Raw genomic sequence first — 27550 nt, 5'->3', positions numbered from 1 at the left:
TGGAGAAATAGGAATGCTTTTACACTATTGGTGGGAGTGTAAACTAGTTCAACCATTGTGGAAGATAGTGTGGCAATTCCTCAAGGATCTAGAAATAGAAATACCATTTGACCCAGAGATCCCATTACTGGGTATATACCCAAAGGATTATAAATCATGCTACTATACACATGCACACATATGTTTATTGTGGCACTATCCACAATAGCAAAGACTTGGAACCAACCCAAATGTCCATCAATGACAGACTGGATTAAGAAAATGTGGCACATACACACCATGGAATACTATGCAGCCATAAAAAAGGATGAGTTCATGTCCTTTGTAGGGACATGGATGAAGCTGGAAACCATCACTCTCAGCAAACTATCACAGGAACAGAAAACCAAACACAGCATGTTCTCACTCATGGGTGGGAACTGAACAATGAGAACACTTGGACACAGGGTGGGGAACATCACACACCGGGGCCTGTTGTGGGGTGGGGGGCTGGGGGAGGGATAGCATTAGGAGAAATACCTAATGTAAATGATGAATTAATGGGTGCAGCAAACCAACATGGCATATGTATACCCATGTAACAAACCTGAATGATGTGCACATGTACCCTAGAACTTAAAGTATAATTTTAAAAAACATGTGTGTGTGTGTATATGTATATATATATATAAAAATACGAAAATTAGCCAGGCGTGGTGACAGGCTCCCGTAATCCCAGCTACTTGTGGGGCCCAGGCAGGAGAATCACTAATCATTTGAACCTGGGAGGTGGAGGTTGCAGTTAGCCAAGATCGTGCCATCACACTCCAGCCTGGGGGACGAGAGCAAGAATTCATTTCAATTTTTTGAAAAAAAATTGTTTTCAATTAAAAAAAAAGTTTTCAATTTTTAAATTTCTACTGCTATCAGCTTTTTCTGAATATTATTTATTTTTGCCTTCTTTATAAATCAGTTTATGTCATTACTGTTATATACAATATATGTTTTACATAAGAAAATAAATGTCTTTTCTCACTAAAAAAAAAAAATTTCGCCATCTGGTAATGCTTAAAAATGCTTCAACTGGACATTCACGGAAATGAATCTAAATAATGATCTTACGCCTTTCACAAAAATTAACTCATAGACATAATGGATCACAGACATAAATATAAAACATATAAGTATAAAACACCTAGAAGATAATATAGGAGAAAATCTAGGTGACCTTGGGTTTAGCAATGACTTTACAACACCAAAACACAATTTATAAAAGACAAAATTTAAAAATTGGACTTCATTAAAATTAAAAATCCTTCAACTGAGGACAACGCTTTTTGTTGTACAAAAAGAATTGAAATGCAAATTCCTGTCTGGAAAAGATAATAGTGATCTGTAAAATCATGCTGAAGTATAAAAGACTAACGGAGGCCGGGCGCGATGGCTCACGCCTGTAATCCCAGCACTTTGGGAGGCCGAGGCGGGCGGATCACAAGGTCAGGAGATTGAGACCACGGTGAAACCCCGTCTCTACTAAAAATACAAAAAATTAGCCGGGCGCGGTTGTGGGCGCCTGTAGTCCCAGCTACTCGGGAGGCTGAGGCAGGAGAATGGCGTGAACCCGGGAGGCGGAGCTTGCAGTGAGCCGAGATCGCGCCACTGCACTCCAGCCTGGGCGACAGAGCGAGACTCCGTCTCAAAAAAAAAAAAAAAAGACTAACGGCAGATCCTGTGTTTTTGTAGTAGGGGCTACTCATGTATAAGAAAATAGGAAGAAACAATATTTGTGGGCTAAGGTGGGAGGATCACTTGAACCCAGGAGTTCAAGGCTGCAGTGAGTTATAATCATGCCACTGCACTCCAGCCTAGGTGATGGAGTTAGAACCCATCTCAAAAACAGAAAAGAGAAAAAAAAATTGTGAAATATATGAGGAACAAAGCCTTATCCTACGGTCAAACACTTTAGCATCCTGACATGTGACTTCTCTGATGGAAACAAGAAAACCTGATGGTTCAGGTCCTGAAACTAGAGATAAATATTTTCATTATTTTTAAAAATTTAATTCATTATAAAAACAAAATTTTTTTTTTTTTTTCGAGACCCAAAAGAGACTCCAGCTTGTCACCCAAGCTGGAGTGCAGTCACATGACCACAGCTCACTGCAGCCTTGACCTCCCAGACTCAAGCAATCCTCACCTCAGCCTCCCGAGTAGCTGGGACTACAGGTGTGTGCCACCACACCCAGCTAAGTTCTTAACTTTTTTTTAGAGACAGAGTCTCACCATGTTTCCCAGGCTGATCCTGAACTACTGGGCTCAAGCAATCTGCCTGCTTCAGCCTCCCAAAGTGCTGGGATTACAGGTGTAAGTCACCATACCCAGCCAAAAGAAAATTCTTAATATTGAAGTATATGAACTTTGTATTTGACTCAAAAGTTTTTTTTTTTAAAGCAAAAGAAAAGAAAGGGAAAAATAAGAGTTATAAAGAACTACTTTTCTAAAAAATAGCATCATATAAGCAAACATCTAGCAAATATAATCAAGAAAAAAAGGAGAAACACAAAATGTAAGAAATGAGAAATTGGAATAGGAACAACAGAAGTCAAAATTTGGCCAAAAAAGGCCAGGTGCAGTGGCTCATGCCTATAATCCCAACACTTTGGAAGGCTGATGGGAGGATCCCTTGAGGCCAGGAGTTCAAGACCAGCCTGGGCAACATGGTAAGACCCTGTCTCTACCAAAAAGAGAAAAAAAAAAATTAATCAAGTATATAATCTTTGCTTGCATCTCTCAAAATATATTAAAAGGGACTCGTTTATACCCAGAGAGACCAACCCTTCCTCAAATCCCTTTCTTTTCCCCAAATCTCTCAGAGCACTCCAAAGCTCCCACTTCCCAGATGCCTCAAAGTCTGCCCCAAATATTCACCTCACATATCTTTTTCAGTCCTTCTCCCCCTTCTCTCTTCACTATGTAGCTTGGTTTAGCTTCAGTAACTTTTTTGGTTTCTTTCCACTTCTCTCATTACTTGATTTCTCTAACACAAAGGATGTTCTGGGAACTGATCCAACAAGCCAAAATTCTAACCATTCTTCTCATTTTCCATCTTTTCTTCCCCTTTTCCTGATACTTTTGTCAAAATCTGGGGACAAGGCCAAATACATAAATCAATCTATAAATCTTATTCCCCAAACCCATCCCATCATGAATGTTTCAGAGCCAAAGTCAACACTGAAAGAGAAGCCCTACGGAACCAAGAGGATTCACCCCCAGAATTCAAGGTGGTTCAGTATTTGGAAACCTAACATAACATTTCATATCAACATAACTTACAAGAGAAATCATGGGATCTCAATGGATGGTGAAAGGTATTTGTAAGTACAAACAGGAAGTTGCTATGGATAGCAATCTTGAATAACTAAAATGTAGTTGGTGTCTCGCAGACATCGAGGTTAGGGCCAAACAGAGAAAAAGCCACTATTTTTCTAGATCTAGTGTTAGGAATATCAGATCCATCAGATCAGAAGAATTATCTTCATGTGTGTCATTCTCAGACTCAAGCAAATTTGGCCTTGTAGGATGCCTGTCTCTGGAGGGCCACAGAACACTCGAATGGAACTAGCATTATTTGTAAAATAAATTATTAGCCACTTTTTATCAGCTATTAATATAAATAATTGAATGTTGATTACATTCCTTTGTGACCTATCACTTTTTAAAAATAAAATTTGAGGCTTTTTTCACACTCCCAAATATGTATTCACTGTAGCTAGTTTAGAAGCATGCACAACAATATAACACAATTTAAATTACCCACATTCTTACCACCAAGAGAGGACCGCTAATTAACGTTTTAGTATATTCTCTCTCAGCATGAAGTTGGGAATGCAAGCATTCTTGATGTTTAATTAGGACATAAGTTGGTTGCTGATGTTATAACAATCACTTCTATGTTTCAAATCCCTCAATGGAACATCAGAGGCTACTAGAATCAAGAGTTCTCACAGATTCTCCAGGCAAGAGATTAAACTTTGCCCCAAAGCACCGGAGAGATTAGATGCCTAGTGGTAGCAGAGTGACTTTCTGTGTGTAGTCTGGAAAAAAGGACTGCCAGTTGGTTCAAAATAATTAGAGTCTAGGGGACACACACACACACATACACACACACACACACACACACACCCCAGCTGAGAAGATATGCCCTAGGAAGTCCAAGGATTATTGATTTTGGGGGTGCTTCCCTTGAAATTACATTCAAAACATATGGGAAAGGGGCTATCGTCTTCACCAAATTCTGGATCTATGACTCCCTCAAAACGTCAAGACCCCTGGTATATAAAGTCCTTTTCGATTTTAATATTCTGGTACTATTTGGCATTGGAACTTTTATTCTGCCTGCTTAAAAGACACAAGGCTTGGAAGAGCTGGAAGACAGATGAGGCTTGGTTCTTTTATCAAAAGGAGGTTTGCTGGGAAGCTGGCCCATGGAAAATGCAGACCTAGCCCTTTACCTTCTCTGTATATTAACCATCCTGCTTTGACAGTGCTTCCTCTAATATCTGACCCCCAGCGACTTAGCAGTTGTCGACATAAAAATGACGCCATTTTTGAAGAATATGCCCAAAACACGTGTCTGCTTCCAGTGCTACTCCCAGGTATTCTTGCGACGAGAACAACAGTCACTAACTTGGGGTCAAATTAAGAAAATTTGCCAGCATATTTTAAATGCCTACCATGCATTTGACATGCCCCAAGGTCCACTTCATGAGTGCCAGAATCAGGCTTCAACCTTGGCTCTAGCCAACTTATTATTTTTTTTAATAGAATGTTTTTGGGGGTTTGTTTGTAGAGTCTTGCTCTGTCACCCAGGCTGGAGTGTAATGGTGCAATCTCAGCTCACAGTAACTAACCTGTCTCCTGGGTTGAAGCGATTCTTGTGCCTTAGCCTCCCAAGTGGCTGGGATTACAGGTGCATGCCACTACACCTGGCTAATTTTTGGCTAATTTCTGTATTTTTGGTGGAGACAGGGTTTTGCCATGTTGGCTAGGAGGGGCTAGGCTGTTCTCGAACTCCTGACCTCAAATGATCCACCAGCCTCAGCCTCCCGATTATTATAGGCATGAGCCACCGCACCCAGCTTCCAGCCAACTTTAGAGTCCATTTCACCTCTCAGCCAAACAGCCTCCCAATCAATCGTGTATGTTTTGTATTTTGACCCACACACTGGTTTTCCCTCAAACTTCTATCTTAATTAGGAGATACGTTACACACACATCGGTCTTATTTTAAAAGCCCCTTATATTGTTTTGAAGCATTGGTTCTGAAACATAAGATATATAAAAGGGCTTCAAAAACAGCTTTGTCTTGTAAAAGACAATTAAAAATTTGTTGTTCAAATGCTGCCATCTGGTGGTCACACATGGATAAGCCCCGAAAATAGACCATTCGTAGAAAAGATACGGAAAACTCCAATCCCTAATCACTTGCTTTGTTAGCAAAGATTTGGAACATTCTGTGGAAAAACATTAACATGCTTATGTTCCACTAATTCTAACCTGTAAGATATACTTTTTTCCCATAATCAATGGCAGCAAGATGTTTATCACAATGTTTCCAAAGTCCTATGAAGGAAAAATGAAGAAGGCAAGAAAAAATGTTTAAATTTAAAAAATTAAAGATCAACACCTGTGAAAAGAAGGGACTTTTAAAAAAATAAAAATAAAATAAAAACTGTTTCTAAGGGCAAAGATGCAGACTCACTGAACAACATGCTTGCGAATCAAATTCAGATGTCACAGAAAAAGTTGTGTTTTCTACATCCATTCCAAGTGTATTCATACAGGTGTCATTCACTCAATGAAATTTTATTGGAAGCCTGTTTTGTTCCACACTCTTCTAATTTCATTGGACACATGATGGAGAACCAAAAAACCTACCTTTCCTAGAGAACCTCATGAGAAACAGGGACCCCACACGGTAAGATTGTATAGTTGCACCCTATATGGCCCTCAGTCTCAAGTGAGTGTGAGCTAAAAGCTTCTGCTTGCAGGGGGTGCCTTTTCTCATTCACATAAAGGGGACATAGAGGCTTTGAGCTACTGCAGGGATGTGGGGGATTCAGATACCTACTGGGGCCTCCCTCCCACATCTTGGGTCTCTTTCCTAATGCTTGGCCAGCTGGAAGGACCACATTTTAGTATTTGACCTGTTGACCCTCTTGCTTTGACATGAACATCTTCCACTTTACGGGTTCTCAAAAGCAAGTTTCCAGTTCCTAGTCTCTGAGCAATGTATTTGTAACCTAGGGAATGCCTGTGATTGTGGAAATACTGTCGATAGTAGATAAGAATTCAGCTGCTCAACTGGCTCTTCAGACATCCCCAGATGCCCCTTCCTCTGCCCTGGGCCCAGCCTCCTACCTCCAGAATGCAGCTGGGGAAAGAGCCACAAAGGCTGGTGGTCTGGTGACCCAGGGCATGGAGGTGCCTCTGGACCCTGGCAACTCCAATCAGCATTGTAAGAGGACCTCCTACAGTTTCTGGAGAAGATTCTACAAAAGGTCCTTGGCCAGTAACTAATTCTTCAGTGTGAATAAATGATAGTTTTTTTCTCCAATAACTGTCAAACAGTACAAGTTGGGGGTGGGAGCAGTGGGTTGTGTCAGCTTTCAACTTGTGCCAGAACTACAATGCTTTTTCTTGGTTGGTAAAATATTTTTAAAAAAAAGAAAAAGCCTGGCGCAATGGCTCACGCCTGTAATCCCAGCACTTTGGGAAGCCGAGGTGGGAAGATCACTTGAGCTCAGGAGTTTGAGACCAGCTTGGCCAACATGATAAAACTTAATCTCTATTAAAAATACAAAACTTAGCCAGGCATGGTGGTGGGCACCTAGTCCTCCACAGTGACCTGAGACCCCTCCTGTACATCCCAGATGCATGGTGATTAATCTTTTCTCTTGAGATTCTTAAACTAGGGTCCATAGACCCTATGGAAGCACTTCAGTGGCTCCATAAACTCCCTGGTAACACATACAAAATGTGTAAATATTCATAATGCTGAAAAGCAGGTTTCACAGCTTTCATCGCATTTTTAAAAATTAGTCTGTGGTAGAATCTTCAGAGTCCTGCGAAAGTCTCCCTCCGAGTTGGAGCTGTTGGAAGCAGAGGTAAACAGTCAGGCCAACAATGACAGATGAGTCCTGAATCTCTGATATCCAGCCATGTCCAGTCTGTGTGACTATCAGATGCCAGGCTCTAGAAAATGTCCCTGAATCTGAAGACATCCTTAACCTGAAGTATGATCTGGTCCCTACAAGGACCATTTGTACCTGGGTATCTCAGACAGACCCAGAGAAGGAAAAATACACTCTGAGCCTAAGGCTGGCAGTGTTCATTACAGGTCCCAGATCAAGCCACTGGACTGATCTCTGGGCATGAAGAGGGAATGGGAGCCACTGAGGGGAAGTCATCTCCAGACCTGGCTCCTAAGAGCCTGGGGCCAAAGGAGCTCTGCCAAACTCCTGAAGAACCCTGTAATGAGGGACTCCCCTTCAGCTAATGCCGGAGGTCTCCCCGGACTCTGAAATAACCTTGAAACAGCAGAGGGAAGGCAGACCTATGACAGGCCCAGGCAGCTAACCAGAAAATGTTATTTGTGTCCTGGCAGGACACAGCCAAATCCGTAAGCTTCAGAAATGCAAGGTGCTTTGAAGCCAAAGGTTCATTTATATTGTGGTTCTGAAACCTCAATAAAATAAAGTTCACCCTGAATGGTTTAAAATGAAGATTCCTAGGCCCTCAGGATTGTGATTCAGTAATTCTTGGGTAAAGCCCAAGTGCTTACATTTTTTAAATGGTAAACTAGTAATTCTGATCTAAGGAGTACATGGAGTACGTATTCATAAAGTTTCCAGCAGCAGTAAGGATTCAGATGCAGAGAGGCATGGATCAGGTGAATCCTCCTTCCCAGCCTCCAATGAGATAAAAGCAGAGGCTTCCAGTTAACATTTATGGAGTCCTTCTCCGTGCCAGATACTATGCTAAACCCTTTACATAGATTATTTAATCCTTATAACTCAACTCTGTTATGTCCATTTACATATGTGAATTCTGAAGTTCAGAGAAAATAAGTAACTTACCTAAGATCCCTCAGCTCTGAGTAGCAAAGCTAGGATTGGGACCCAGGTCTGAATCCAGAGCCTGTTCTTAACTAATACGTGTATGATTTTCTTTTTCTTTTTTCTTTTTTTTTTTTTTTTTTTTTTTTTTTTGAGATGGGGTCTCAGGCTGGGCGCGGTGGCTCAAGCCTGTAATCCCAGCACTTTGGGAGGCCGAGACGGGCGGATCACAAGGTCAGGAGATCGAGACCATCCTGGCTAACCCAGTGAAACCCCATCTCTACTAAAAAATACAAAAAACTAGCCGGGCGAGGTGGTGGGCGCCTGTAGTCCCAGCTACTCGGGAGGCTGAGGCAGGAGAATGGCGTGAACCTGGGAGGCGGAGCTTGCAGTGAGCTGAGATCCAGCCACTGCACTCCAGCCTGGGAGACAGAGTGAGACTCCGTCTCAAAAAAAAAAAAAAAAAAGAGATGGGGTCTCACTCAGTCGCCCAGGTTGGAGTGCAGTGGTGCGATCTCAGCTCACTGCAAGCTCTGCCTCCTGGATTCACACCATTCTCCTGCCTCAGCCTCCCAAGTAGCTGGGACTACAGGCGTCTGCCACCACACCTGGCTAATTTTTTTTTTAGTAGAGACAGGGTTTCACTGTGTTAGCCGGGATGGTCTCAATCTCCTGACCTTGTGATCTGCCCGCCTCGGCCTCCCAAAGTGCTGGGATTACAGGCGTGAGCCACCATGCCCAACCAATTTTCAAAAGTTTCTGTGCCTGCTACCTGATGACTGCAAAGAAAAGGCCACATGTCCTCTGCAGCTGGGTTGGGGAAGAACCTCCAGGAGCCACAGTGTATGTAGACAACCACCTCAGGAGAGGAAACAGACAATCGAGCAGGCCCACAGGTCCAGCATCAAGCCAGATAGAAGAACTGTGGATGGATGGACTAATGACGTTAAGGATTACAATCCTGGAGTGCAGAAGGAGCAGAGAAAAGAGATGAAAGACATTGGGTAGTGAGAGATGGACAAAAAGGGCTAAAGGAACTGGCTGATCTCAGGGAAATCAATGAAATGCCACGGAAAGCTTTTGATCAGCACAGGTCCGAGGCCCCTGGGTTCTACGGCTTCTGCTGTTAGTCTTGCATTTATACTGTTCAACTGATCGGAAAAATAATGAGTTGATGCATCAGACTCAATACCAAATTTGGATGGTGCCCAGGACCCATTATAGAATATGAGATTCTCATCCATTAAAGGGGCATAACAATAGCACCTAACCTCATAGAGTTATGTACAGAGAGAATTCAATGAGATCATTTGAGTAAAGTGTTTAGCATAATGCAGGACACATAGGAGTCAGACAAATGTAAGCGGCTATGATCATTAATTATATAATTCTTACTATACCCATGCTAAGTAACCACTGTGGCATCTTGTTTGTTTGCGAAAAGGTCAAATGTCTCTATGGACTGTGGCTTTTTCTCTCCAGAAGACGCTTTGGTTAAGGGTGTTTACTTTTTTCTCACAACTTGAGTGAAAAGTCCCACCCCCAAAGATATCCACAATTTGATCAAAAACAACTTTTTAGCTTTCCCTTCACCTTTAGTTTAATATTATCCCAAAAAACAACTGAATACAACTGTTTTATCCAAATTTGTTCTCAAGGAAAAATAAAGTAGTGGCTCTGTGCAACTTTTTCATTCACCAACCACCTTTTCATGCATTAGAGCCTATGCTGTAATTGTCAGCTGAACTTCAATAGTTTCCACCTACTTAAGAGAGATGCCTCAAACAAATTAACTTTATTTTCAGACAACAGGTCCAAAACGACTTCACAGCTGAATCATGACGAACATGTGGCTGTTTCCTCACAGCCAGGAACCCTTGATATTAGAAGAAAACTCCAACCCCCCACACCCTCATCTAGCCTCTTTGCTCACAGTGAAGAACTGATGAGACAGAATTCCTGAGAAGGGAACATTTAGGTAATCTAAGATAGAAGGGAATGGAAGGACTGGACAAAGTAAGCCTCCCCACGAAGGAAGGGAAAAGAATAATATTACATAACAGACTAACAGAAAACAAGGCCCATCAGTATCTTTAGGATAAACAAGAGGCCACTCTAGGTGCTCTGATTAAAGGGTGTCCATGCCTACAGAGGTGGAGGATAAATCTAAGAAACATAAATTTATAACCAGCCCACTGCTTTCATATTCTCCCTTAGGTCAGTGTGAACATAGCTTTGCTCCCAATGGTCAGACCTGACATGGGTCCTGAAGATGGTGAGTCAGGTATATCCCAGCCACCCTCACCAGAGAATATATCTATGACAAACCCCAATTCTTAATCCTGAACTACTTCGAGCGACTCTACATTGTGGCCACTCAATAACAGAATAAACTCTGTGAAAAAGCTGCATGTTTTCATTTAGGAAATGAGTAGAAGTTCACAAGCAACCCAGAATAGATGCCAGCAGTTTGCTCCAGTGGGCCACACCGCAGCAGCAGCTCAGGCCCTGCAGAATCACTGTGTCCAGTGCTTCCTGAGATGTTCTTTCAGCTGAGGAATGGAAGGCAGCAGCTGCTGGCACTCATGACAACGAAGGGGCAGCTTCAAGAGCTCAGGCATCCCATCTCGGACAGTCACTCTACCAGCCTCTTGTACCATCTCGATCACAGCTGCAGGCAAGGAAGAAAAGTCAAATCCCAGCTACTCTGGAAAACCCATATGAGATACCAAAAATAAAATAAAATAAAAAACATGACTCCAATCAGTATGCCAGGCCAGGTATTCTAAAGCTCGGTAAGTTTAGTTTAGACTTCCCTCAGGCAAAATGAGCTTAATCAGATTATAAATAGGAGCAATCGACCTTTGAAATAATACACTCCTTCAGGACACACTCTAGGCAATCCATATTACTTTGTCAAGAGCTCATCACAGTGCTTTACCTCTAGTTGGCCCTTGGTAAATGCCAGCTGCCATTGTGAACACCCCAGCAATGCTTAAGCTCTTACACATCAGGAAAGCATTTCCTGGTGTGTAAGAAAGCATTACACACCAGGAAATGCTTTCTTCTACATATACACAGCCTTCCCCCTGCTATTTCACCACTCCTGACAGGAGGCAGCCCTGAAGCTCATACCCAACTGATGGCAGAAGAGACAAAGAATTGTCCACAGTTTTCTTATCCATGAACTCCACTAATCCTCACGACAGCCTTTAAGTCCCCTGTTGTCACAATAAAACACTGACCCTGACATAATAGCTTTCTAGGTCCCCCAAGAAGACAACTCACAGCAAAGTGGCAATAATACTACAATCCAAATAATCCAGTTTCTTTTCACAGGGCTCGTTTTTTTTTTTTGTTTTGTTTTTTTTTTTTTGAGACGGAGTCTCGCTCTGTCGCCCAGGCAGGAGTGCAGTGGCCGGATCTCAGCTCACTGCAAGCTCCGCCTCCCGGGTTTACGCCATTCTCCTGCCTCAGCCTTCCGAGTAGCTGGGACTACAGGCACCCGCCACCTCGCCCAGCTAGTTTTTTGTATTTTTTAGTAGAGACGTGTTAGCCAGGATGGTCTCATGTTAGCCAGGATGGTCTTTCACCGTGTTAGCCAGGATGGTCTCGATCTCCTGACCTCGTGATCCGCCTGTCTCGGCCTCCCAAAGTGCTGGGATTATAGGCTTGAGCCACCGCGCCCGGCACAGGGCTCGCTTTGTAGGGAACACAAAGTTGTACATAGGTTTTTGAGGTCAGGTTGTTATTCAGGGAAACAACCAAATTAAATATAAGAACAGCTCAGAAAACGAAACAAATGTGAAAACCAAGCAACACTGTTTACCTTGTGATTCTAGGAAGTATTCTGTATTGAAAGAATTCCAATGTTTTTTGTTTTTAAGGCAAGGAGAATCAAAATCCTGGCTGATCACATGAAGATGTACATGGCTAGTTGAAAGAAAAAAAAACTGAGCATTAAACTCTTTAACAACTATGGCTTAATCAAAAGGACAAAGAGTATGAGTACATTGTATTCATACTCTTTGAATATTCATACTATTGAATTGATAGTATGTCCATTTAATTCAATTGATTCATTCATTTACTTAAGAATATTCAACGCTCAATAAGTAGGTACTATGGCCAATAACTAGGTACAGGCACTGAGACTTTAGCAAGAAACAAAATGGGAAAAGCCTCTGTTCCTATAGAAATTGTATGCTAATGAGGAAAGACAAATAATAAGCAAACAACAACAAAAACTTAAAGAATTAACATTGCCAAGAAAAAATAAGGAAAATGGGATAGAGTGCCCGGGAGTAGAAGCTGCCTCTTTAGTTAACAGTGTTCAGGGAAAGCATCTCCCAGGAAGTGATTTGAACTGAGACAGCAGCCAGGCAAGCAAGGTCTGTGGGAAGAGTGTCTCAGAAAGTGAGGAGGCCAAGAGCAGGGACCCTGAGATGAGGAAAAGCTCAGGGCAACTAAGAAACAGAAAAAAGGTAATATGGCCCAAATATATGGCCTGAATTGTTGCAGCCAAGCAGCAGACACGAGGCAGAAGCCAGGTCATAAAGGCTCTTAAAGGCCAACAAGGGGTTTGCATTCTATTCTGAATCTACTGGGAAGCTCTTGAAGGATTTTCAGCCAAAGAGTGCTATTATCTGATTTATATATATATTTTTTAACAACAAAAAATTTGAATGACAAATTTTAAAATGGACCACAATCTAAAAGTGGGCCTATTTTAATTTTATTATTCTTAAATTCATTCTTTTGAAAATGCGACCAGGTGCGATGGCTCACGCCTGTAATCCCAGCACTTTGGGAGGCCGAGGCAGGTAGATCACTTGTGGTCAGGAGTTCAAGACCAGCCTGACCAACATGGTGAAACTAACTACTAAAAATACAAAAAACTAACTGGGCGTGGTGGCAGGCACCTGTAATCCCAGCTACTCAGGAGGCTGAGGCAGGAGAATCACTTGAACCTAGGAGGCGGAGGTTGCAGTGAGCTGAGATCGTGCCGCTGCACTCCAACCTGGGTGACAAAGTTACACTCCGTCTCAAAAAAAAAGAAAAAAGAAAATGCACTTTATTTTTGGAATGATAAAAGATTTCACTATGAACTGACAAAGTAGAGGTGGGCTGATACTGGTAGGTCAATTCTTCATGTAGATATTCAAATGTTGTTTTCTGTATTACATCAAAATGATTTGCAACAGGAAACTGGAAAAGGGGAGCAAAGCAGACTGCAAAGCATATACTGAGGTCTTTCCATAGGTATCTGATAGAATGCAGATTCAGCACAACAAAACGTAGACTTTGCAGCAGTGGCCGGTAAGTGTATTGCAAGTATACCCTAAGAACCTATATAAAAACCATTTTTTTCTTATTCCTAACAGAAAAACAAATTTTGTTTTGTTTAAACAATAAAATGTAATGGAAAGATCTGTACTATATAACTACTTGCTATAACCATCAGAACACTGCATGTTCTCACTCATATGGGGGAACTGAACAATGAGATCACTTGGACACACGGTGGGGAACATCACATACCGGGGCCTGTCGGTGGGGTGGGGGGCTCGGGGAGGGATAGCATTAGGAGAAATACCTAATGTAAATGATGAGTTGATGGGTGCAGCAAACCAACATGGCACCTGTATACCTATGTATTAAACCTGCATGTTGTGCACATGTACCCTAGAACTTAAGAGTATAATAATAAAAAATAAAAAATAACTACTTGTTATAGCCCACGTGTTCAGTTTGTTCAACAACCTTATTCACACGTGATGAATTACATGAACAGAAAGTCACCAAATAAGGCTCAAGACAAAAAAATTATCTATCAACCTCCATATGAAAAGACCACAGCTTTAATGATTTATACAATCCTTAAGCTTAATACTTGGTCAGTATAGGTTTCCAAATCAAAATCAAGTCATAGGCTGTTTACAATAACTGCATTATACTAACATTTTATTTCCAGTATTTCTTCCCATGAGGGAAAAAAATCATCAGAAGCTTTCACTCTTGAAAAGTCTCCTAAACTAAAACAGTGTTCTTCTCCAAAATGAAAATACAAAGTCAAACAGTAAATAAACAAAGCTAAGCTAATTTCAACAGTCATATTTCCAAAAGTAAAATCTATTAAGTACAATACACCTGCACAAGAAATTACAAGAAATGATTACAGTTACAGATGCAAAATAATATCTAATTATCCCAGTCCTGTGAACATAATTAAAATCAAATTCATATGCTAGTTCAAATATTATGTACAATTTAGATAAGCTGGTCAAGTATTATTTGAATATACACCATATTTGTTAAATCTAAAATCATATTACCTTTTCTCTTCCTTTAATATTTGTAGATACATGCCAATATGGAAAAAAAAATGTAATTTCCATTTATGTATTAACAGAGAATTTCTACTGCATGTTTCAAACTGTTAAAAAAAAAAAAAGTCAAGGTACATTTTCACTTAAGAAAGAGATAAAAATAAATTACCAGAATTTTAATTGATAAAAGTTTCATATCAATTTATAAAAATGACCCAAGCATGTGGCTTGTACCTATAATCCCAGCTACTCAGGAGGCTGAGACAGGTGGATCACTTGAGGTCAGGAGTTCAACATTGGCCTGGGCAACACAGTGAGACCCTCATCTCTAAAAAATTGTTTTAATTAGCCAGGCATGGTGGCGCACCCATAGCCCCAGCTACTCGGGAGGATGAGGCAAAAGGATACCTGGAGCCTAGGAGTTCAAGGCCGCAGTGAGCTATCATCTTGACACTGTACTCCAGACCGGGAGACAGAGTGAGACTTCCATCTCTTAAAACAAAAGCAAAAACAAAAAATGAGAAAAAAAAAATCCATTCATAAAAATGGGGAAAGAAAGCTGGGTGCAGGCCGGGCGCGGTGGCTCAAGCCTGTAATCCCAGCACTTTGGGAGGCCGAGACGGGCGGATCACGAGGTCGGGAGATCGAGACCATCCTGGCTAACATGGTGAAACCCCGTCTCTACTAAAAAATACAAAAAACTAGCCGGGCGAGGTGGCGGGCGCCTGTAGTCCCAGCTACTCGGGAGGCTGAGGCAGGAGAATGGCGTAAACCCGGGAGGCGGAGCTTGCAGTGAGCTGAGATCCGGCCACTGCACTCCAGCCTGGGCGGCAGAGCGAGACTCCGTCTCAAAAAAAAAAAAAAAGAAAGAAAGCTGGGTGCAGTGGCTCACGCCTGTAATCCTAGCACTTGGAGGGGGGCCAAGGCAGGTGGATCATTTGAGGCCAGGAGTTCAAGACCAGCCTGGCCAATATGACAAAACCCCATCTCTACTAAAAATACAAAAATTAGCTGGGCATGGTGGCGCATGCCTGTAATCCCAGCTACTCAGAGAGCTGAGGCATGAGACTAGCTTGGACCCGGGAGGCAGAGGTTTCAAGGAGCTGAGACTGTGCCACTGAACTCCAGTCTGGGCGACAGAGCGAGACTCTGTCTCCAAAAAGAAAAAGAAAAGAGAAAAAATGAAAAGAAAAAAAAAAAAAAAAACTGAAACAGATACCATACAATTATCATATGGTCTCCAATATAAGAAGGTATTTAAAGAAGGGGCGTTGGGTCAAAAACAAGGACTAACCCAAGTGTGCTGCTTTAAAAATAGAATTTATAGGAAAACTAGTTGCTTGGCCTAGTTTTAAATCTAATTACAAAATCCATCTTTTTTTTGTTTTTTGAAAAGCATAACAAATTTATTTAATCCAAGTTTTATGTGACACAGGAGTCTTCCAAATGAAGATGCAAAGATACAGGGAAAACTATCCATTTTTACACTTGGGTTTGTTGAAGAATGAAAAGCCTCTGTAGAACCATTATTCCTTCAAAAGGGTATACAACTTAATGAGAATAGACTGAGTGGGGAAACCCAGCAAGGCCTGTCTGTCCAGATTCTTCTTAACCTCTTTGTGCAGCATTCCTTCTTCCCAGGTATGCGCATGGCAGTCTTATGACCTACTATCAAACAAAGTAGATCAGAGAATTTCTTTATAGCCAGGTCTACATAGAAAAGAAGGTTAGAGTAATGTTTTGGGTTTTTTGGTTGGCTTTGAGGAAGAAAGGTTCTAGAATCTATAACCTGCCTTGAGAAAGAGGAATTATAGTTTCTATGGCTTGCTTAGGGGGAGAATGAGGGGCAAGACACAGGGGGCAGGAGAAGGTCGAGGAGAAGCTTTGCCTCTGAGGCCTTTATTTGGGGTTATCATTTTCTAAGCCCCAACAACCGCATCTGCGAAATGGAAGTGAAGATACCTACTTTACAGGGTTGCTAAGATGATGAAATGAAAGAAATAAAGCTCAAGTGCAATTTCTGATCAATAATAGCTAGCAGATTTTTAAATGAGGTATCACCTGTCCCATAAACATTTATGGTATGTATCCTCCTACCTTTAATATCCATGGTGGGGGATAGGAGAGCAGGACAGGAAAAAGCTACAATTCTCCCTTAACTACAAGCCAGATTAGCACTGTTTCTGCTGACTCTACTTTCATGATCCACTTTCTTACACTGGTGATACGCAAACCCTAAAGCTCTATTGTTAATACTCACTTTTTGATCCATTTACTATGATTGGGCTTCTGTCCCATCACACTGCTAAAAGCATATTTTTTTGGATATAACTTATGTTTTGCTAACTATCAAATTGGTTCCCTTTTTTTTCTATCATGAATATATTTAATATAGGTAACTTTTTAAAACTTTTAGGTTCAGGGGTACAAGTGCAGATTTGTTATATAGGTAAATTGTATGTCACAGGAGTTTGCTATATAGATTATTTCGCCACCCAGGTAATAAGCATAGTACCCAATAGGTAGTTTTTCAATCCTCCCCAACCTCCCTCCCTCCACTGTCAAATAGGCCCTAGTGTTGGTCGTTCCCTGCTTTGTCTCCATGTATGCTCTGTATTTAGCTCCCATTTATAAATGAGAGAACATGTGGTATTTGGTTTTCTGCTCCTGTGTTTGTTCACTTAGGATAACGGCCTCCAGCTCCATCCATGTTGCTGCAAAGGATATGTTCTCGTTCTTTTCTATGGCTGTGTAGTATTCCATGGTGTATATGTATCACATTTTCTTCATCCAGTCTACCACTGATGGGCATCAATCATGGTTGATTCCAAGTCTTTGCTACTGTGAATAGTGCTGCAATGAACATACAAAATCTAATTTCTAAATAGTCCAGATATTTTGGTAGTTATTCCAGCTCAACAGAACTTCCACTGACGTCCACATTCATTACAGACAACAAATGTTATCATTATATCTGTATATGTGAACAAGCCACTCTGGGTTCCACTTGCCTTGGTCACCTAATGCTCTCTGATGGCTTCTTTGGTCAAGTTTTTCCATATCTCTCTGAGCCCATCACTGGACATTTCCTGTGCCATCATTCTAGCAAATAAGACATTAGGAATATTCTCACATGGTACATTTTCCCTTAAATTTGGATTCTTTGCTCTTTAAGATTTGATATCCTACTTCATACTCCACCTTTGCATTTTGTATCTATATTCCTTAATTTCTTGATATGCAGTCTCCTCAATTTGAGATCCTAATTCTTCCTCACCAGTTCCAATAGCAGTGTAGCCATCTCCTGTTTGGAGAGCTGCAGCAAGCACCTCCCAACACTTTAACCAAGCAGAGTCAGAAGTGCTTCATTCCTGAATAAAGGATGAAACACGAGTATCTAGAGCATTTGTCTCACCCTTTCTGCTGCTTGCATTGCCACCGGAGCTACTTTCTTCTCTCGCTTCAGGGCTATTCTGCAATGTTACTACAGGTTCTTTTTTCTTTTCTTCAGGGTCTTTCTTGGTTGATAGTAACTTTTTCCCAGATTTCATGACAGACTGTTGAAGATATAACTTCTTCCTCTTTATGCTGCTTGCCATTAGCATTAACTGATATTCTGATTCTTCTCTGGGCTGTAATAATTCCAAGGTCATGGGAATATTTTTAAGCTCCTTTGGCAAATCCAATGCATCAGCTGTATTCTTCTGCACCATCTTGTCCATTTAGTTGGCAATGGGAACGACCTTGTCTTCTGTGGCTCTGGCAGGTCTTCCCCACACCCAGCCAGATGGAGGTGAGAAGTGCGTAAACCCAAGGTGGAAAGGATGGCAAGAAACAAGCCTCTGTAAACCCAAGGTGGAAAGGATGGCAAGAAACAAGCCTCCGTAGTCCTGACAGACTGGACCAGGCCCTTTCTCACAAACCAAGCCCATGGGGCAACCTGATTTACATGTTTAAAAGATCACTCTGACTATTGTGCGAAGAAAGGACAGATAGGGAGAAACCAGTTAAGGAGGCTGCTACAGCAGTCTAGCCCAGAAAATCACAGACTACCCTAGAGCTGAGCTGTAGCAGCTGAGACAGCAACAAGCAATCCTACTTTGAATGCACTTTGGAATAGAACAAACAACTTATTAATGGGCTGCCTGTTGCTTTGGGACGGTGTTACTTACTGAGATAAAGAAGGTTAGGTGAAAAAGCAGGTTTGGGGAAGAAAATCAGGAATTCTCTTTTGGACTTGTTAAACCAAGTAGAATGCCTTTTTGTGTAACAGTTTTCACTCTTAAAATCAGTAATATTTCACATTCTCCCAATAAATAATCAAAATCAATCAACATGTGTGCAGAATCCAAAATGAAATACAAGCACTAATAAATAAGCATAGCTGTATTACAAATGAATGAGGAAACCACACTAAAGGGGCTGAGGAAGAAAATACAGTAGCTAACCTAGCTTTGGAGAACAGTGTTTTGACTAGATACGGTAAGGCTAAAAACAAAAAGAACTATAGGCAAGTACTGTACGCTAGTCAGTAAATATCTTTCTCACAGGGGTATGGGTTAAGAATCCTGCGACTATTTTATGGGTACACTAGGACTGAACAAGTAAATGAGTTTATTGAAACTAATGAGAGCCAGGTTTCTCACTGTTGGAGAAAGCAGTTACAAAAAAGGAAAAAGGGAAACAAGAATGAAACTTACAGAGTTGGAATGGTGTCAGAGATATCAGTATGAACTCGTGATTTTCCACATACAAATAAAGGCAAAAAAACACAGAATTATAGGGCTGTGTGTGTGTGTATGGGTTAGGATTCATACAGGTATTTCTGGCTCTACTGGCTGAGAGGACCTAGACGCAAGGACACCCTGGAATCAACCACTTCTCTGACAGAAACCTAGGGCCCAAGACCTAGGGCTCTTTGGAGAAGTGGTTCATTCCAGATAAGCCTGGAACATCTTGTGGGGCCAGAAAATAAATTGCCCAAAAGATGGTGAAGGCATATCAAAGTCACACAAGAGCTGACCTAAACGGGCTTTCAATAACCAAAGCTGAACAATTTGAGCAACAAAATAATTATAGTATTGAATTATAACCTATAGAATAAACATCCATGAGTCCATACTATTAAATGATTGAATAAAGAACTAATGAGAAAGACGCAACAGCTGGTTCACACAGAATAATTTCAACCAATAAGTTAGGTGAAGGAAGTATAAAGTCACTATAGAATAAATACCAATACAATAACTATTACAGGCAAGATGAACCAGTAGATGCTAAAATCATTGGGTGCAAGTTTGAGGAGACATAGTAGCATAGTCTCAAAATATCTAACCCAAAATATTCATGAATTAAAAAAAAAAAAAAAAAAAAAACACAGTCAATTTTGAAGGTGGAAACCTGGCAGACACCACCTTAACAAAATGATCAAGGTTAACATGACCAGTAATAAATGATCTCAACATCATGCCACCCCCATATGATATATTGAGAAGGACACAATCAGAAATATCACTTCAGTGATTTAAAAAATGGATAATGTCAACCTAATCATGAAAAAAAAATTAGACAAACCCATATTAAAAGACATCCTGGCCGGGCGCGGTGGCTCACGCCTGTAATCCCAGCACTTTGGGAGGCCGAGGCGGGCGGATCACAAAGTCAGGAGATCGAGACCACGGTGAAACCCCGTCTCTACTAAAAAATACAAAAAATTAGCCGGGCGCGGTTGTGGGCGCCTGTAGTCCCAGCTACTCGGGAGGCTGAGGCAGGAGAATGGCGTGAACCCGGGAGGCGGAGCTTGCAGTGAGCCGAGATCGCGCCACTGCACTCCAGCCTGGGCGACAGAGCGAGACTCCGTCTCAAAAAAAAAAAAAAAAAAAAAAAAAAAAAGACATCCTAAAGACAATTAGCCAGTACTCATCAAAAGTGTCAAGGTCATGAAAGCCAGGAAAGTAGGAATTGTCACAGATTGAGGGAGACTAAGAAGAGAACAAATAAATGAAATGTGAGATTGGATTCTGGAGTAGAAAAAGAACAATACAGGAAAAATTGGTGAAATTCAAATAAGGTCTATAGTTTAGTTATCTACAGTTAGTATTATGGAAGGTCTTTGTTCTTTTTCATACTTAATTTTTTATTTCTTAACTGAAAACATTACTTTTACACTAGGAAAAATAAATTTACTTATCACCTTTTCCTTTCTAACATGTTCATTTATTCAAAATTACATCATACAGAGTAATATAAAAGGGTATATAAATAGCAACTTTGCTTATTGGCTCAATTTGCCTCCCATATATACCTACCACAGCTCTTGCTGTAAGCATTCTCCATAGCATGACAACATTCACTATATGAAAAAGGTAAGGGCATCATGATCACTATGTGAAAAGGGCTCAGTGGCCAAGGGCTCTGTTAGTCAGGGGCTCTGCATTAGGGAAACAGGATTGTGGGTGACTTTCCCTCCTAAATTTTCAAATCAGGCTTTAACAATACAAATATATTTTTAAAGTGAGGTACAGCATACATCCACCCTATGACCTAACAATTCCATCTCCAAATATTTATTCTTTGTTTTCTTCTTCTTCTTTTTTGAGACAGAGTCTCACTCCGTTGCCCAGGCTGGAGTACAGTGGTGCAACCATAGCTCACTGCAGCCTCAACCTCCTGGGCTCAAGTGATCCTTCCACCTCAACCTCCCAAGTAGCAGGTGTGTACCACCACCCCCGGCTAATTTTTTGTATTTTTTGTAGAGACAGGTTTTGCCATGTTGCCCAGGCTGGGATCCCTAAATATTCACTCAAGGGGAAAAAATAAAATAAAGTACATATGTCCATGATACACATAATAACACACATGAATCTCAAAATTATGCTGACCCAAAAAAGCCAGACCAAAAAAGAGTATGCAATGTATGATTCCATTTATACGTGGTAGCTCTAGAAGAGACAAAAACTATCTATGCTGAAGGAAATAAAAGCAATGCTTGAGGGAGGATTGACTAGAAAGGGGTAAAAGGGAACTTTCTGGGATGGAAAGATAAGACATCTTCTGTATCTTAATCAGAATGATAGTGGCAAGATTGTATGCACTTATGAAAACTGATCAAACTATGCATCTTATGCACTTTATTATATGTAAGTTATGCCTCAATTTAAAAGAATCAGTACTGACTAGGGAAAAATCTGGCACAAAGATTTCATTTGGTTAAAGTGGCCAGTAACCTAAGTCGTAATTGTTCACCTAAATAAAATGTGAGTGTTGGTAGTTAAAATAAATAAATAAATAAGCAGAGAAAATCCTGTCACATGCTACAACATGGATGAGCCTTGAAGACATTATGCTAACTAAAATAAGCCAGTCACAAAAGGACAAGTATGTCCCTGTATGTAGGTACCAATATGAGGTACCTAGAGCAGTCAAATTCACAGGGAAGGAAAGTACAATGGTGGTTGCCACGAGTGGGAGGAGGAAATGGAGAGTTATTATTTAAGGTACAGAGTTTCAGTTTGGGAAGAGAAAACAGTTCTGGAGACGGATGGTAATAATAGCTGCATAGCAATATGAATATAGTAATGCCAATGAATTGTACACTTAAAGATGACTAAAATGGGCCGGGCGCGGTGGCTCAAGCCTGTAATCCCAGCACTTTGGGAGGCCGAGGCGGGCGGATCACACGGTCAGGAGATCGAGACCACAGTGAAACCCCGTCTCTACTAAAAATACAAAAAATTAGCCGGGCGCGGTGGCGGGCGCCTGTAGTCCCAGCTACTCAGGAGGCTGAGGCAGGAGAATGGCGGGAACCCGGGAGGCGGAGCTTGCAGTGAGCCGAGATCGCGCCACTGCACTCCAGCCTGGGCAACAGCGTGAGACTCTGTCTCCAAAAAAAAAAAAAAAAAAAAAAAAAAAAGATGACTAAAATGTAAATTTTGTTATGTATATTCTATCACAGTTTTTAAAAAAACAAAATAAAAACTCTAAAATCTAGACTCATCATCTTATTGCTTAAATCAAAGGAATCATGGAGATCCACCTTGCTTGTATCCTTTGAAAGAAATCAATCATTCCTTTCTGAATCCTTCTGGGCATAAGCCATAGGAAAACAGATTCTACACTTTTCTCTCATTTTATTTTCAAATCCTGCATCTACTAAGCTGTCATTACAGAAGTCTATGATGTTTGTTTCCTTCAGAGTAATGGTCCTTAATCATTCTGGGGTTACAGATGCTTTTGAAGAATCTGATAAAAGCCACTGACCACAATTCTTCATCTGAGGATAACGAAGCTGCTTCATCTAGTTCATATATTAGGCTCTCGAAGGTTTATATTTTGAGAGGAACAAAGAACCAAATGTAACTGAATTATAGGCAGAAGTGGGAACTCAAAGCTTGCATGCAAGTCAGGCAGAGAGATGGAGGCTTCAGCCCACCTGCTTTGGAAAAACTCCATCCCACTTCCCTGGGCCTCAGTGCAATCAGTGCCTTCAGCAAGCCCAGGCTTAATCTATCTGCCCACCTGGACAGAACCAGGAGCCAGCAGCACTACCCACATGGCTTACCTCATACTCGGAATGGCGTGGTAGCCCAATCGGAAGCGGAGTTTGCTGGACCCAGCAAAATCTACAATCACCTTTTCCCCCACAGTGTGCATATGCTTGAGGAGTTCAAGGTGCTCCCTGGTCACAGCCTTCAGACTGGAAATGGCGGTCCATGGTAAGACCAGCCAATGGTAACGGGCCTTCGGGTATTTATCCTTTATTACCACCACCTGCTCATCTTTGTAAACCTAGCAGAGGGACACAAGAGAAGGAAGCAGACATCTACTAAGAATCTTCTGTGTGCCTGGTTGTTATATTCTCTAAGTCACTTAATTCTCACAATCTTGTGCAAATAGTTTTCATAGCCCAGTTTTGAGAGATGAGAGCACTGAGATTCAGATAGGTTCAGTGTCTTGCACAAGTCATAGTTCCTAAGAGGGAAATCTACGATTTCAACTCAGATCTAGCTGACTCCAGAGTCTGTTTTCAACCACCACACTACACAGAATACACAGAAGATGCATAGTACAAAATAGTTCCCAAGGATCTGATGTAAAATCTCTGTAGGCATAAATTCAAAAGCATCCTTCTCCACTCCAACATGGCAGACTGTGTGACACATACACATGGGTTCCAGTGAGCCCTATTAGACCTGCCCCTTGTCAACCAGGAATGTAATTGAAGTGTAACTCAAAGGCTCCTCAAGGATGATGCCTGGTTTTTTTTGGTTTTTTTTTGTTTTTTTTTGTTTTTTGAGATGGAGTTTCGCTCTTGTTGCCCAGGCTGGAGTGCAATGGCGTGATCTCAGCTCACCACAATCTCCACCTCCAGATTCAAGCGATTCTCCTGCCTCAGCCTCTCGAGTAGCTGGGATTACAGGCATGCGCCACCACGCCCAGCTAATTTTTTTTTTTTTTTTTTTTTTTTTTGAGACGGAGTCTCGCTGTGTCTCCCAGGCTGGAGTGCAGTGGCGTGATCTCGGCTCACTGCAAGCTCCGCCTCCCGGGTTCACGCCATTCTCCCGCCTCAGCCTCCCAAGTAGCTGGGACTACAGGTGCCCGCCACCACGCCCGGCTAGTTTTCTGTATTTTTAGTAGAGACGGGGTTTCACCACGTTAGCCAGGATAGTCTCGATCTCCTGACCTCGTGATCCACCCACCTCGGCCTCCCAAAGTGCTGGGATTACAGGCTTGAGCCACCGCGCCCGGCCTAATTTTTTATATTGTTAGTAGAGACGGAGTTTCTCCATGTTGGTCAGGCTGATCTCAAACTCCTGACCTCAGGTGATCCTCCCACCTCGGCCTCCCAAAGTGCTGGGATTACAGGGATGTCTGACTGTTAATGCCAGGGCAGCACAGTACTACTGTCACAGTATATTATCTCTGATGCTCCCCTGAAAGGAACCATACTAAGGTTAATGCAACTTCCCTTAAAGTACCCAGAAGTTTAAAAGGGACAAGGTAGAGGGGATATTCATTTGAAGAACTTAGGTTTCTCTCCAAACAATTCCAGTTGCTACTTTATTGCCAATGGGAAAAACCTCTTGTTCTCACAGAAAAGCCCAATAAAATGAATCTCATTCGGAAAGACTGACATCCTTTGATTTCATTTGTAATTAAGACCTCTGTGGAGTAGTTATTTACAACATGAAAGGTATTGAAATTCCAAAATTGTATTCTGACCTGCATTTTGCGGTCCTGCATAGAAATCTTCAAGCCTTGACTCCAGTGGCCCAGTGATTCCTAAAAAAAAAAAAAAACAAGCAATGTAAATTATAAATGCCAATAATTAAATTTGGCAATAGTTAATACTGTGTGACAGCACAACTAAACTTGGAAATAAACTTAGTTTTTGAGAATTAAACAAGATTCACTTGACTTTACTTCACTCCATTGCCTTCCTATATTCTTTTTTTCTGAGACAGTCTCGCTCTGTCTCACCTAAGCTGGAGTGCAGTGGCGCGATCTCAGCTCACTGCAGCCTCCGAAGTGATTCTCCTGCCTCAGCCTCCCAAGTAGCTGGGATTACAGGTGCCCACCACCACACCCAGCTAATTTTTGTATTTTTTAGTAGAGATGGAGTTTCACCAGGTTGGCCAGGCTGGTCTTGAACTCCTCACCTCAGGTGATCCACCCGCCTCCACCTCCCCAAGTGCTGGGATTACAGGCGTGAGCCACCACACCCGACCCTATATTCTTTTTTTTCTTTTTTTTTTTTGTGAGACAGAGTTTCGCTCTTGTTGCCCAGGCTGGAGTACAATGGCGTGATCTCGGCTCACTGCAACCTCTGCTTCCCGGGTTCAAGCGATTCCCCTGCCTCAGCCTCTGGAGTTGTTGGGATTATAGGCGTGCACCACCATGCCCAGCTAATTTTGTATTTTTAGTAGAGAGGAGGTTTCATCATGTTGGTCAGGCTGATCTCGAACTCCTGACCTCAGGTGATCTGCTCATCTCGGCCTCCCAAAGTGCTGGGATTAAAGGCATGAGCCAGCACACCCAGCCATATTTTATTGTTGTTGTTTTTTGAGACGGAGTCTCGCTCTGTCGCTCAGGCTGGAGTGCAGTGGCACCATCTCAGCTCACTGCAACCTCTGCCTCCCAGCTTCAAGCAATCCTTCTGCCTAAGCCTCCTGAGTAGCTGGGATTACAAGCGTGCGTGCACCACCACGCCCAGCTAATTTTTGTATTTTTAATAAAGATGGAGTTTCACAATGCTGTCCAGGCAGATCTCAAACTCCTGACCCTCAAGTGATCTGCCTGCCTCAGCTTCCCAAAGTGCTGAGATTACAGGCGTGAACCACTGCACCCAGCCAGCTTTCCTATATTCACAGCTGGCTGTCTAGATGAAGGTGAGAAATGCCAGAGTATGAGTCATACCTTCTTTGCCCTCTCTCACTCCAACTACAGCCTGACCAATTCTCCACTTTGACATCAGCATATGAATTACATGATCTATGAAAACCTTCTATAGATGCATAAACAACTGATCCATTTTAGTTGTTCAGTGTTAAGTGCACACTGCCATTATTGCTCTACCTTCAAGTGGCTTACCTCAGGAATTTAAGAAAAAGCACATAAAGGAACATTCATCTAAATGATTTTCATGCCACAAACAAGTGACTCTTTCATCATGGTTAACAACCCCTCACACATTTCTGAACTTTACAGTGTACAAAACAATTAAGCAGTCATTATATTTCATTTCTTCTCCACATCATCTACCAATCACACTACCCTCACCTTTTTGATAGGTGCATCTTTTCCCTTCTTTGGAGGCACGGAGCATTGGTTATGGTTGCTCCCAGGTTCCAGCCCTGTCCCAGGCTCAGCTTCGTGAGCAGCATCCCTTTCTATAGAATCACTGTCACCTGATCTCTTTCTCTTCCTGTGTGTTTCCAGGCCAGGGTTCTTTGCCTCTTCCTCAAACTCTACAATATATGGATAAAGTTCATTCACCATGTGGAGAACCTGGCCAGGCTGCAGCTTCACCTCTTGGTCCTTCCCAATTACGACTGAGTCAATGCTGGTGGGATTGACTCCTACCTATGGGATAAACAATCAGAAAATAATTATAATAATAGCAACAGCACCTACAGTAAGATAGCCACTGCTACATTAACCACTTACTATATGCCAAGCACCTTGCCTAATGTTCACCTATATTACTCCATCACTTCCATACATGACAGAGAAGCCTTCACTGGCTGGCACAGACACTCTAAAGTCAACAGCATAAGAAAATCATCAAGTATAAAATTCCAAGTTATAAATACACCTACCTGCTTTACCTTGACATATCCCTTGTTACACTCTGCTTTCAACTGTACTGAAAGAGATTGGAAAAAGTTAAACACAAATGCAACAAAGAACCAGGCACTTGCTCCTATTTTCCCGAAAGAAAACAATGAAGCTTCACTACAGGAGGCAGCTGAACAGATGTTTCCTTAAAGGCCTATTAGCAATCACCTGTTATGCAGGTGGCTGGAGCTCCAAATCCCATCAATTTCTAAAGGTTTAAATCCTTCCATAAAATGTCCAACAGCATACATACTCCCTTAGCTATTGCCAAGATCCCTGTGAGGCAGCTTCAATTAATCCCCACAAGTTTCCCTATTCCAGAACCCCTGGCCTGCTCATGATCACAGACTCTGCCACCAGAAAAGAAGACCCATTTCTCCCAGCCTGGGCAGCGTGGCAAAACCCCGTTTCTACAAAAAAAATACAAAAATTAGCCAGGTGTGGTGGCATGTGCCTGTAGTCCCAGCTACTTGGAAGACTGAGGTGGGAGAATCACTTGAGCCCCAGAAGGCGGAGGTTGCAGTGAATCAAGATCACACCATTACACTCCAGCCTGGGCAACAGAGTGAGACCCTGTCTCAGGAGAAAAAAAAAAGACCCATTTCTCACACAAACTCTTGACCAAGGATTAAATCTGGCTTCCAATATTATTTTGGAAAAACAAAAACTACCAGACGACTTTAAAAGAGAAAACAGTAAAAGACACATTCCTGGAAGACAGAAACTCAGGTAGCTTTGGGTGGAAGGAGAAGAATGTTCTAGAAAGATGATTGCAGAGACAGAACAATC

At 41.8% G+C, this 27550-nt stretch overlaps 1 protein-coding gene and 1 pseudogene across 18 annotated transcripts in view; both read right to left on the bottom strand.

Moving 5' to 3' along the window:
• APTX (aprataxin) overlaps window positions 1-27550 on the bottom strand; it is a 79635-nt gene that overhangs the window by 39281 nt on the left and 12804 nt on the right. For 4 of the 18 annotated variants that reach the window (XM_005581547.5, XM_045373354.3, XM_005581546.5 and 1 more), the window contains exons 3-8: window positions 26743-26789; window positions 26204-26506; window positions 24647-24706; window positions 22986-23212; window positions 11926-12029; window positions 9671-10767 (exon numbers count right to left, since the gene is read on the bottom strand). In XM_005581547.5, the coding sequence (XP_005581604.3) occupies window positions 10613-10767; window positions 11926-12029; window positions 22986-23212; window positions 24647-24706; window positions 26204-26506; window positions 26743-26789 (896 nt within the window). In that variant the 3' untranslated portion in view covers window positions 9671-10612. Of the gene's footprint in view, window positions 1-9670; window positions 10768-11925; window positions 12030-15800; window positions 16094-22985; window positions 23213-24646; window positions 24707-26203; window positions 26507-26742; window positions 26790-27550 lie in introns of those variants that run through there. The other 14 variants (XM_074017345.1, XM_045373356.3, XM_074017343.1 and 11 more) reach the window with 7 other exon arrangements.
• Window positions 17341-19794, bottom strand: LOC135967576 (transcription elongation factor A protein 1 pseudogene; annotated as a pseudogene).

The sequence above is a fragment of the Macaca fascicularis genome, chromosome 15, assembly GCF_037993035.2.
Source record: "Macaca fascicularis isolate 582-1 chromosome 15, T2T-MFA8v1.1".
NCBI classification, from domain to species: Eukaryota; Metazoa; Chordata; class Mammalia; order Primates; family Cercopithecidae; genus Macaca; species Macaca fascicularis.
The sequence above is the reverse complement of the archived record's forward strand: the minus strand, read 5'-3'. Positions and strand labels throughout refer to the sequence as shown.